A 13,270-nucleotide genomic window follows, 5' to 3' on the forward strand; every position below is an offset into this window, starting at 1 on the left:
ATTAATAAAGATAAATTTTGACCAAGCATCCTGGAGGACGGAATTATTTTTCTAAATATTCCTATAGAAAATTATATTACAAAAGTATTCTCATATGAAGATATAATCTTCCACTTATAAAATAAATAAGACATGGGGATGTCTATATACAATATAAGGATATAATATGATATATATATTGTGGGCCAAGCCATATCAATAATATGATAACAACTTTGTATAGTGACAGATGGTAACTGTATTTCTCATGGTAACCATTTCATAACATATATAAATATTGATTCACTGTGTTATATACCAGAAATGAATATGATATTGTATGTCAATTATTCTTCAAAAGAAAAAAAAAAAGACATCAAAGAATAGGCAGCCATACATGGGGAAATCTCATAGTGTTGTGTTAAGCAGCTAATTGAACCATTGCTTTTTCTAGATTTTATGGTACTTACAATTTTTAAAACTTTGTAATTTGTCGTGATTTCTTTTCTCATTCTGAATAAATTCTCACTTTCAGACTAAATAATAACCATATATATATATATACATATATATATATGCATGCATAAAAATATGTGTAATGTTGCATGGGGAAAAAGCAAATGTACAGTGATAGCAGATATAAACAAAGGCAGCATAAATACGAACGTATAGGAAAGAATCAGCTCAGTTGTAGATGGAAGATGGAACCTAACTAAATGGTAGACAGTTGTTTTGGTTAGTATTTCAAAAGAGGATGCTAATTTGAGGTTGTTGATCAAAAAACAAAACATTTCTTATTGAATTCAAAAGTGATACAAATACTTCTGTGAATTTGAAATAAGATTTTCTGGGGCTCCTGGGTGGCGCAGTCAGTTAAGCGTCCGACTTCGGCTCAGGTCATGATCTTGCGATTTGTGAGTTCTAGCCCCGTGTCGGGCTCTGTGCTGACAGCTCAGAGCCTGGAGACTACTTCGGATTCTGTGTCTCCCTCTCTCTCTGCCCCTCCCCCGTTCATGCTCTGTCTCTCTCTGTCCCAAAAATAAATAAACGTTGAAATAGGATTTTCTGTCTAATTAATAATTTTTAACTGAGTTTGTCTTTTGTTCTTGGTTGGTTGTTTACTTTGCCACCATTCTGTTTGGTACTGTTTTTTCAGACGGGAGGCAAGTTTTCATATCTGGCCTGCCTTGTGTTCCAAGTTCTCATATGCCTTTTTCTTTTAGGGCCTCGTGGCCCTATCTTATGAGGAGAGAGGCCTGGGTTATAATAATATGATTAAGTCGTTCAATTCCTTGGCCTTTTCATTGTTTGTTACTATCAAATAACAGCAGGAGAAATAGCAAGACCTGTGGCCCAAGCCAGTTAATTTTGTCTTTTGTTAGCGGCTTTGTTAAAAGGTCATTTGGAATAACAAAATGAGGTGAAGATTACCTTTCAATATTGGTTGTCTGTATAAGATTCCTCTTTCTACATTATTGAGTGTAATTTAAGATTGATTCCACATGGGAGAATGATTTTTAAGGGACTTTACAAGGATGTTTGAAGATATACAGTAATTATTTTTTTTTTTTTAAATTTTTTTTTTTTCAACGTTTATTTATTTTTGGGACAGAGAGAGACAGAGCATGAACAGGGGAGGGGCAGAGAGAGAGGGAGACACAGAATCGGAAACAGGCTCCAGGCTCTGAGCCATCAGCCCAGAGCCCGACGCGGGGCTCGAACTCACGGAGCGCGAGATCGTGACCTGGCTGAAGTCGGACGCTCAACCGACTGCGCCACCCAGGCGCCCCGAAGATATACAGTAATTATGCAGAGAATTCTGTTATTTGGACTTAAAAGTAAATCAGCCTAAAATGCAGAATTTTCACATTATCGGTGAGTTTTCTCAACTTAGTACAATTTGTTCTAAAATTATTTACTGGGGCGCCTGGGTGGCGCAGTCGGTTAAGCGTCCGACTTCAGCCAGGTCACGATCTCGCGGTCCGTGAGTTCGAGCCCCGCGTCGGGCTCTGGGCTGATGGCTCAGAGCCTGGAGCCTGTTTCCGATTCTGTGTCTCCCTCTCTCTCTGCCCCTCCCCCGTTCATGCTCTGTCTCTCTCTGTCCCAAAAATAAATAAACGTTGAAAAAAAAAATTTTTTTTTTTAAATAAAATTATTTACTTAAATGCTGTATACACAAAGAAGCATTGAATTTATGCATTTGCAATAATGCTCTTTGAGAACGCATTATTAGTAAACAATTATATTGATCATGTGTGTGTTTTCTCCGTATCGAATAAATCCCTCAAGATAATTCATCTTTTGAAAATACTATATATTATATAACATCACAGAAAGGTTAATGTAGTGAAGCATCTAATGCCACATGGAATTCAACGTATTTAGAAATGACCTCCTGACAAAAAATAGTAACAATAATAATAGTCTGGAGTAAATGTTAAGATGTGCTTTTTCAGACACATTTAATCCTTGACCCTGAGTATGTACGCAACGGGTAGACTGAGCTGTTACGTGTCTTCTTCTAAAACGCGTGTGGCACGGCTTTCAGTAATCACGTGCTGACTGGTGTGTGTTTATTTTCTCAGCGCGGAGCCTGGGAAGCCCTCCTGGCGGCTCTGGAGGTCCTCATCAGAGCAGATCACCAGCAGCACGTCTTCAATATAAAGCAGTTACTGAAGGCTCGCGTGGTCCATCACTTTCTACTGACTTGTCAGGTTTTGCAGGTACTTTCGTAACTCTACTTCGGGGAGATTTTCTGTAATCACTTATTTACTCGCTCAAGGTTATGAACTCAAATTTTTGTGGGATTTCAGTGGAATTTCTTTCTCTTCTCTGCCTTCCCTGATCTCCTGGATCCCTTCTTTCAGCAAACGGCAGAGGACTTTCTCAACCCCCGGCCTCCTCCTGCTCAGTCTTCACACTGTCGTCATTCCTAACTCAATCTCAGAAGAACAGCTCTATTTCTGCCTTGTTTCTTTATGCTGGGGCATTTGAGTATCAACCATAGCAAAATGGTTACTTGTCGCAAGCTTGGCACAGTGGCGGTCCGGTAGCCAGTGAGGCCCGTCTGAGGCTTGATTATTGCTGACTGAAACTTACTCCACACTCCTTAAATAACAAGTGCAAGTGTGTTTTGTTTGACTAAGTGTGAGCTTGCCGAAGATCTCTAGAATTCGCATATTGAAAATGTATCCAAAATATTAAGTGAAAAAGTGGCACCGACCTCACCAGTAGTGTCTGTGCTGTGGCCTGGCTTCTGATTTGATGTTTTGGCTCTGCTTTCACAGCTGTCCTTTTATCAGTTTGGTTGATGTATGAGAATATTTTTCAAGTTCATTTGTTTCTCCAGTGAGGCCTCGAGTAGAACTTGATCAGGTCAGATAAGTACAGATGTTCCCTGGGAGCAGTAATACTATGTTTTTAATGCCTTTGTTTCGGTGACACCAGTGGCTTTCCATTGCACTTGGGATAAAATCCGGAACCTATGGCAATATTTAAAGAAAGCATGTATGCTCCGGCGACCACTCCAGCCTCATCTCATGCCAGGGCAGCCCCCCTGGGTTTTTTTTTTTTTTCTCTTCCTTAAAACCTTCCTTAAAAGGTTCCTGAACCTTTTTCGCTCTCAGGGCACATAGTTTTTCTGGTTGAGAAGTTTTTGATCCCATTCTTTCCATCTGGCCGCCCAGCTAATCCTTCATGCCTCCACTTTAAATTTACTTCCTGAGAAGGAGAGGGTGGGTGATGGGTATTGAGGAGGGTACCTTTTGGGATGAGCACTGGGTGTTGTATGGAAACCAATTTGACAATAAATTTCATATATTAAAAATAAATAAATAAATAAATAAATAAATAAATAAATAAATAAATAAATTTACTTCCTGAGAGAAGCCCTCCCTTCTCTTTCCATCTAGTGTAACCCTTTCCCCTCCCTCCACTCGCTCTCTCTCTCTCCACACACATGCATTTGTTAGTGTCACATCATCATTTATGAAACTATGGTTTATTTCCCTCTGTAAACCTGCTGAGGGCAGGGATAATGTTTTTTCTTGATCTCATTGTAACCCCAGTGCTTGGCACATAATAGGCATCCAATAAATATTCATTGAATGAATCAATTCTAAAAAACAAAAACATTTTATTGCCTTTCTTGGGCCCTGTGGTAAATTATTGTCTTCAGGAATATAATACAGTGATCTCTGAGGCCCCTTGCTTGCTGAATATTTTATGTAACATTTACACAGCAGTTTTTCTCTAAATCAGTTTCTTTGTATATCCACTTTGAAACTTGCTGACTAATTTTCAAAGAACACACAAGACAGTGTGAAGATCTTATTCAGTCTTTCCATGTCAGAAAAGTAACACTTGTAAACTTGGAGATTTCTATATATATATTCTCATTTTCATATATTTATAAAAATGCTAGAAAAATCTAGGTACCCGTTCCATTTCCTGAAAAATATACTTCTTCACCCTTCTTCATTCAGAGAGCCCATTATCCAATTAACAGTTACTAATTAAGAATAGTTTTATATTAGGTATTGTGGGAAGTATGTAAAGAAATGAACTTAATTGTTGCCTTTAATACATCTCAGAGTATTTAAGGAAGATAGGTAAATTGGTAGTTTATTGGATGTGGGGCGATTTCATTAGTTCATGAGTACAGTGCAAAGAACTTGAACTCAGGTGATGAAAACAGGAGTGTAAAAGTAGGGGGCAAATATGAAAGAGATTGTAAAGAGAACTAAGAGGGCTTGATTCTGTCTAAATAGCTGCAGGAGAAGTGAAATATATAATGCACAATTTCAAGCTGGGAATCTGGAAGGATGATAGCATCATCAAAGAAGGAATTGAACACACAAGTTCTGCAGCTTACGCATTCTGCATTTGAGATTATGGTTGGACGTTCGGTGGTCGTGACCGCTGGGCACGTAGATGTGCAAGATTCGAACTGGGGAGGGGGATGAGGAGGACAGATGGGGAATTGTGTGCATGGATGTCACAGTGAAGCAATGGAGATGGACAGATGAGCTCTATAAGATAAACAGTGTAGTAAAAGGATCATAGAAAGGCCTGTGGCGGTCACCTCCAGAAATATCCATTTCCATGTATGAAACAGGAAAAAGGAGCTGTCGAAAGATGTAGAAAGAGTAGTTGAAGAGCTCAGAGAAGAACCAGGAAACAACAAAGTGAAAGCCAAGGGTGGGCAGAGGGGGGAAGGAAAAGGTGGTCTCTCGAGCCAAATAATGTGGAAGGCTCAAAGAAAATGTAGACAGATAAAGGGCCACTGATAGAAATTCTTAATGACCAGGTTTCAGAGACTTTCAGCAGCATGTGTGGTAGACTCATTGGAGACAGTGAGAATAAATTATGATTAAAAAGTTCAGCAGGGAAAGAAAAGAGAAACAGAAAGTTAACAAAAGTTTCCCAAAGTTCAAGTTATGGGATTTTTTTTTTTTTTTTTAAATGATGTAAGATAGCAGTGACTATTTGTAAGGAGTAAGTGGAGAGGACAAGATTGAAGAAACATGGGCCGGGATAGACTTGGGAACGAAGGGCTGAGGTGGTGACCAGGAGGTGGAAGGCACAAGGGGCACTATTTGGCTGTGGCAGAGGTTGCCCTGAGTTGGAAGGCAAGAGACCTGTGTGCTTGGCTTGCCTTGGCTAGGCCACTTGGCACTTGTGAGATCTTGGCAGAGGAGTTTGGGCTTTCTTCTGTAGACTCCATGTTCTCTTCTCAAATCTGAGGTTTCAGAGTGAACATCTAGGTTTTAAGTTTTCTGATTCAGGAATACATAAGAGCAAATGAAGAAGAGTGAGTGTGGAGATGTTTCATATATTCGGATGTATCACATGTATAGGGAGAGGGAAGATGGGGAAGTTTAACTCCCTCGGCCTTGATCTAGAGGCCAACTGCTCCCTCCTGGTGGGGTTGGAGGATATAAGTTATTTATTTATACCCATCTTTATGTTTAGTAATTACTTGGCACCCTACCAGGTCTCCCTCTACCAGGCAATCGATGACGCAGTAGAGACGGCTCAGAGGTCTGGGTGTGAGTTGTAGTGGCATTACTTACATGTTTTCTGTGTGGTCAAAGTTAGTCCTACAATCACTTTGAGCTTCACATTCTAGAAAGGAAGGATGCAACCTCTCAGAGCTGTTGTGAGAAAGAGCTTTGCAGACTGGCTCACGGTGCAGGAATGTAACCAGATTTGTCTATTGTGAATTTCCCCTTCTGATCCCATCGTGGGAGTACCAAGGGGTGCCAGTAGTTGTCATAATAGAACGAATAGTAGCTAACATTTATATATGGGGCTTACTGTATGTGAGGCACTCTTCAGAATTTTGTGTCACTTAGCCCTGATGACAACCCTGTGAAGTAACACAATCCTTCCCGTATTATAGAGAAAGAAACTGGGGCATGGAGATATTAAATATGCCCCAAATCACATAGCTAGTGAGTAGAGAAGCCAGAGTGCAAAGCGAGGCAGTTTGGCTCCTGAGCCATGCTCGTGAGTGCCCTGATGTAATTTTGTCTTGTTGGTTAAGATAAATGAGCTAGAATTAAGTTGCCGTCAATTTTAATGAATTTTTAACGACAGGATTGCTTGAATTGGGAAGTAGCAACTCAGTTTAATGGTAAATATGGTCAGATTAGAGTAGTAGACAACACAATTCTGTCTTAAAAGGAGTGTCTTGCTTAAATGAAAAATGTTAGTTAACAGTTCTCTTCAATCTAAAGAGAGTTTGATTTTTATTTTTTCAGGAACACAAAGAGGGGCAGCTTACATCCATGCCCCGAGAGGTTTGTAGATCATTTGTGAAAATTATAGCAGAAGTCCTTGGATCTCCTCCAGATTTGGAATTATTGACAATTATCTTCAATTTCCTTTTAGCAGTTCACCCTCCTACTAATACTTACGTTTGTCACAACCCCACAAACTTCTACTTTTCTTTACACATAGGTAGGTATAATCATTTTTATTAGATTTTGGCTATCTTCGTTTTTGTTCTTTTAATTCCCACTCAATTCACATTTGTTTGATATTCATTAAATGGCTCCTATGTGCTAGAACTGCCCTAATTACACACTGGGATTGGGACAGGGCATAGGCCATGGTGTCTGCCTTCAGAGAGCTTCAGTGCCAAGAAGAGAGAGGAGACAAATAACTCAAATAACTATAGTAAGAAACAATATATGGTAAGTACCTAATAGATACAAAAGAAGGACTAATTCAATTTTAAAGGAGTGAGGATTTCATCAGGCAGCTGTGGAGAGAGAAGATTTAATAGATTCTATATCTGACATGGACACTGACAAATTTAGGTACATTTTGACAGGTGTATTGGAGAATTAGCATTCCAGGTGAAGAGAATGACTTAAAGGGAGAAAAAATAGAGAAAATAAAGAATAATGAATTTTACCTAAATATGCAGGATCTATAAAGGATTAGTGAGAAATAATACCATAAATATAGCTTGGGGGAAAAAAAGGCAGGGGGCGCCTAGGTGCCTCAGTCGGTTAAGTGTCTGACTTCGGCTCATGTTATGATCTCATAGTCCGTGGGTTTGAGCCCCGTATCAGGCTCTGTGCTGACAGCTCAAAGCCTGGAGCTTGCTTCAGATTCTGTGTCTCCTTCTCTCTCCTCCTCCCCCACTCACACTCTTTCTCTTTCTCTCTCTCTCTCAAAAATAAATAAATGTGTGTGTGTGTGTGTGTGTGTGTGTGTGTGTGTGTGTGTGTACACGTATATATATATATATAGTTTGGGACCACCATTTATTTATTTTGCCCTGTGAGGCCATATTAAAAGGGTCCTTGAATGAAATGCCAAAGAATTTGGACTTATATTCTATTTAGGGGTGACTGAAGGGTTTTGTTTTGTTGTGTTTATTTGTTTTGAGCAAAGAAATATGTTGTAAGTAAATTACTACAATAAGATCCAGGAAAGATAAACTACCGACATAGAAGTGAGTTTGAAGCCCTGAGAACAGACGACACCACTGAATGAAAGTGTAGACACAGAGAAGGAAGAAGGAAGCTAAGGACAGAACGATAAAAAAGAGTAATTAGTAGAAGAGAAGGATGGAACAATCAGAGTTTTAAAAGAACCAGGAAAATGTAATGCAGCAAGAAAGCAAGCGAGAACGTACCTATGAGAAAACTAGATAGGACGTTTAGCATGGAAACTGGTGGTAAAACAGGCATTTAGGAATGTAATAAGTGAATAAAATGATTCAACAGCAGTAAAAATCCAAATGAAATTAAACGACGTGACTTTGTGTTAGGTTCAGCACACATTTAGTGAATGAAGCACTGTCAAGATTCTGGAAACAGGGTAGTTGCAAAGATGAGTAAGATATGGTCCAGTCCCATAGGAAGCTTCCAGGCTAGTTGAGGGGAAAAAGCCATAAACAAGTAGTTAGTTACATTGTGTGGAAATTGATATAAATATTTCGTTTTCTCATAGTGTAGGGCATAGTGAGGAGATGGTTCCTGGAGGAGATGATGTCTTCTCTGAGTCTTAAAGGTTGAGTAGGAGTTGAAGGGAAGGGACTTCCAGATGAAGCAAATGGCTTGATTGGGAGCTGTGAGAAATCGGTGCTGCCGAAGTGTAATGGGAGAAACAAGGCTGGCAGGGGGTCTAGAGTAAGGGGTCTGGAGACAGATTGTGAAGATTCTCATAGACGAGAAGCTTGGACTTTATGTAGAGTGGTAAGGAGGCAACAGAGAGCCACTGGAAGGTTCTAGGCAGGAGTTGACATCTGACAGAATTCTGATTGCTATGAGGATTTGAGGGTGACCAGATGTCCATCATGAATACCAGTTAGAAGTCTACAACAGGACTCCAGGTGAGAGGCTTAAGTGCCTGAATTATAACATTATGATAGGGACGAGGAGAGTTCAAGAACAGAATCAAGTAGAACCTGGGGACTGAATTGCTGTGGATAAAGAAAAGGTAGTGGTCAAGGGGGGCTCCAGGCTTATACTTGAGAAATGGGTACTTCTGCCAAATGAACCAGAGAACAAAACAGGAGGACTGAATTTAGGACAGAAAGAGCATTCAGATTTAGATTTGTTGCATTTGTGGTGCATTCAATAAATCGAGCAGTTGAATTTATGCGTATGAAGCTCAGAAAGGAAGATTAAGCTGGAGGTATCAATTTTGACTCATATTGGACATTGAAGGGGATATTTAAAACTGCAGGACATAGCACTTTCCTCAAGGAGTAAAGTTAGCTATTAAAATATAAAAGTAACTGTAAGTGTAGTTGGAATTCAAAGAAAATAAAAGTTAATGTGGCAAATAATAGTCAAAAAATCTACACGTAGTAAGAACTATAGCGTGTACTTACATACCAAATGTGCGTTAGTATAAACTATGCCATATTTTTCACTTTGAACATCTTTTTGTAAAAATGTATATTGAGTGATTTGCTTTTAAAGTTGTATTTTTGTTTCATCCTTTAAAAAATTTTTACTGTTTTCAAAAATTTGTTTTGATTCCAGATGGCAAGATCTTTCAGGAGAAAGTACAGTCAATCATGTACCTGAGACATTCTAGCAGTGGAGGAAAGTCTGTTACTAGTCCTGGATTTATGGTAATAAGCCCATCTGGTTTTACTGCTTCGCCCCCTGAAGGTAACTATAACAATAATGAAAGTGTAACCCTTCCCGATTTAGCTCTCAGTATTTGTAGATAAATAAATTTTGCATGTGTAACAGTATGATATACTGACATTCAGACCAAATAAATGGAAGGTTAGACTTAAAAATTGTAGAATATATGTAAGGAATCCATTTAACTACTCTCTGGGATCAGGGCTCACACTCAGTATAACCAGAGATACTGCAGAAAACTTAGGAAACAGATGAGGCTCGTGCTGTCTTGTTCTGGAATTCTCTGTTTCCTTTTATCATAGTCATTTGTCTTTCATTAAGCTTCTGATTTATTTTCCCATTTTCTTCAAAAACTGTTTGCCTTACTCTCTCCCTTCTACCTAAACATCGTTTTAGACAATTTCACTCGCCACGTAATGGCCATCCGGTGCTCCAACCTCTCGCCCCTTGACCCTGGGTACCTTTCCTTCTCCTTTATCCACCAGTATGCATGCCTCTGTCTTGGACTTCATCAAGAGCACTTCTCACCTCTGAAACTCCAGGATCCCACTCTCTGACAATAACCTCCTCTCTGGTTTCTTTATCACCATCCCGTGTTCCCTTCTGCCTATTTTCCCTATCCAGCCTACATCTCATTAGCCAGTCATTTCCTGGACACAGTCTTCAACTCCCTCGTCCCCTTGGCCTTTTGGCATTCTTGACCTAAAAACCCCAACCTTGCTTCCATCTAACCATCCCCATACTGCTGAAAGCTGCTAGAGAGAATCCCTGTCTTTACAAGGGTCTCCAACTGTAGCTGGCCTTTTAATGCTGCCCTGTAGTTTTTCAGTAAGTTCAAAATCAATTCCCTCTTCTCTTTCCATAGCAAGTCTATTCAAGTCTTTAAGCTTAAATCTTTAAGACAGTACTTTTCTGTCTTCCTAATTCACTCTTAACAGACTACCTCATCTCTAATAGAGAAAACAGTAGGTAGGTACGTGTTTCCTAGTTGCCAACCGGCTGTATATCTTTTCCTTTTCTGACAGCTGGTCTCTTCTAGCCTGAGACATTGCCCTTATTATCTGCCCAACCTGTCTTATCTTCGGCTCTAGCATAAATTAATCAGTAGTGCAAGTTAGGTAGAGATAAGAATAGATAGGACGGGATATATATATATATATATATATATATATATATATATATATATAGCTATTAATTTGCAGTTTTGTTTCTCTCCCAAAGTGTTTCAGTTATTTGCTAGCACATTTTATGCCCTTTTATTATAGTATTTGAAGGCTGTGTTTTAATTAGTTTTGTTTGGAATTTTATAGGAAATGTACATTTTCAAATACAATCATGCCCCCATTTTTTCCACATCCTTTGAACAGAATGTTTTAGCAGCCTTAGCCCTCCAGCCAAAATGTAGAAATAATTAGGAGAAACTTCTGAGCTATAGAACTATTACTGCCAAAAGGCCTGTGCTCTGAAACAGTTCACCCAGTGCCTGTTTACTCTATATCAGTGCTTCTCAAGTTTTAGCATGAAAAAAAAAAAAAAAATGACCAGAGAAGTTGTTCAAACACAGATCTTTGGGCCCTCCTTCATGCATTCTGATTCAGTAGATCTAGGGTGAGCCTAAAGAGTATGCATTTCTAACAGTCGCACAGGTAGTGCTGATCTCCGTGCTGCTAGCCCACAAACCACACCTTGAACAGCACTCGCTTTACCACCGTGCACTGAGAATGGCAGTGATTTTTCTGGTCTCCCTGTACATGGAGTACTAGAAGCAGCAAACTGGACAGCTATCACAGGAAGACAAAGCGCCATTGCTTCTCATGAAGAAGTGACTATGGAAATGGATGAGAGACAAAACGGTCTAGGGCCATTTGGTCTAGTAGTAATAACAGCAAGAAAAGCAGCCTTGCAAAGAAGATATTCTGAACCTTCCTTTTACATTTGTAAAAACTAACACCCAAATAATTAAATGATTTACTTAAAAGGCCACCTAACTCACAGAACCATCACTTGAATCCAGTTCTATCTTGTTGCAAAGCCCACACTTTCACACCATATCAAACTGCATCCTAGTGACTGCTAGCCTGAGGCAAATTAAGTTTCACTTAATTTCACGACAGTAGAGCCATTAATCCTAATGACTTTGAATCATTCAGTCAACACTGTATTTTGTTAAGGAGACAGGAAAAGACATACATTTTTGGGAGATTTTAATAAAAAGTAGTTAAAAGAAAAAATAGTTGGGGCACTTAAGAATTTTAAGCAGTAATGGGGCTCAGTTGGTTAAGCATCTGACTTCAGCTCAGGTCCTGATCTCACAGTTTGTGAGTTCAAGCCCCTCGTCAGACTTTCTGCTCTCTATGCAGAGCCCGCTTCGGATCCTCTATCTCCTGTCTTTCTGCCCCTCCCCTGCTCACATGCCCACGCTCTCTCTCTCTCAAAAATAAGTAAACATTTTTTTTTAAAAAGAATGTTAAGCAGTAGTTAACATTAACCTGTGTGGATTCTTTAACATCGCTAGATAAATGGGTTACTGCTGTGGTTGTGACTGACAGTGCAGGACACAAGTGGTCCCACTTAGTAGATTTTTAACGAGTGTTTTTCTGTCTACTCTCTCCAGGAAACAATTCCTCCAGGATTATCCCACAACGGACGATCGCCAACATTCTGCGTTCTAGAAGCCTACCAGCATTTCCTACCGCTTCACCTCAAATGCAACGACAAAAACTGACTGGAAGTTTGGGTTGTAGTATTGACGAGTTACAAAATATTGCAGATGATTACATTGCTTCCCAAGCAGAGAAACTGAATTCTCTGGTGAGTTCTGGGACACTGAAGAAAGACAAAGAGGATGCATTCATCAGTAGCTGTGAGTCCGCAAAAACCGTGTGTGAAACGGAACCTGCCCTTTCCGCCCGCGCCTCTGTCAATGGTGTCCCAAAAGGAACCTTGGAATTTCTGGGGGTCAGAGTAGATCACAAAGAGTTGGGAGCAGAACCCAAATCAGAAGATGACGAGTCCTACCCACGCCGCCCTGATCACCTGAAGGGACTGGCCTCATTCCAGCAGAGCCACAGCACTATCGCCAGCCTGGGGCTGGCTTTTCCTTCACACAACGGATCCGCAGCCGTTGGACGCTGGCCGAGTCTCCTTGACAGGAACCCGGATGACTGGGAAAACTTTGCCTTTTCCCTCAGTTACCAGCCGAACTCCAGCCGCACTGCAAGTACTCACAGGTACTCACTGCTTTCGCATGCTCCCCCCGCCCCCACTTTTTCTTTCACTCTTCTTTGAAGGATGTCTACCCTTCTGGAAATGTCTTACATCACTTCTCATATACAACATATATATTCATAGCAAACAGAAAGGTACCTTTCTCTTTAGTCTAATACTAAATAATATTGAGTTCCATGTTTTACCAAAGGCTAAACCATAAATGGCTCCTAAAGAAAAAGTGCCTTGTGGTTTACATTTAGAGAAAAACTCCTCAGGGAAACTATAAGATTTATAGTAGCCAGTGGCAGCACCCGGTAAGAGTTTCCCCGGTGGTGGGGATGTTTCTCCTGTGCTGTGCAGTACAGGGGCCACCAGCCACGTGTGCCTGTTGAGCCCTCGAAACGTGGCTAGTGTGACCAAAGGGCCAAATTGTTTATGTCATTCTAGATAGTTTCCCTTGC

At 40.1% G+C, this 13,270-nt stretch overlaps 1 protein-coding gene across 6 annotated transcripts in view; it reads left to right on the forward strand.

Annotated features, from left to right (window-relative positions):
• The window catches only part of LYST (lysosomal trafficking regulator), a 194,911-nt gene that overhangs the window by 99,466 nt on the left and 82,175 nt on the right, over positions 1 to 13,270 (forward strand). For all 6 annotated transcript variants that reach the window (XM_040464863.1, XM_040464864.1, XM_040464865.1 and 3 more), the window contains 4 exons: positions 2,565 to 2,702; positions 6,744 to 6,942; positions 9,489 to 9,620; positions 12,214 to 12,829. In XM_040464863.1, the coding sequence (XP_040320797.1) occupies positions 2,565 to 2,702; positions 6,744 to 6,942; positions 9,489 to 9,620; positions 12,214 to 12,829 (1,085 nt within the window). The remainder of the gene's footprint in view (positions 1 to 2,564; positions 2,703 to 6,743; positions 6,943 to 9,488; positions 9,621 to 12,213; positions 12,830 to 13,270) is intronic.

The sequence above is a fragment of the Herpailurus yagouaroundi genome, unplaced genomic scaffold (genome assembly GCF_014898765.1).
Source record: "Herpailurus yagouaroundi ecotype Mexico unplaced genomic scaffold, PumYag 530, whole genome shotgun sequence".
Taxonomy (NCBI): domain Eukaryota; kingdom Metazoa; phylum Chordata; class Mammalia; order Carnivora; family Felidae; genus Herpailurus; species Herpailurus yagouaroundi.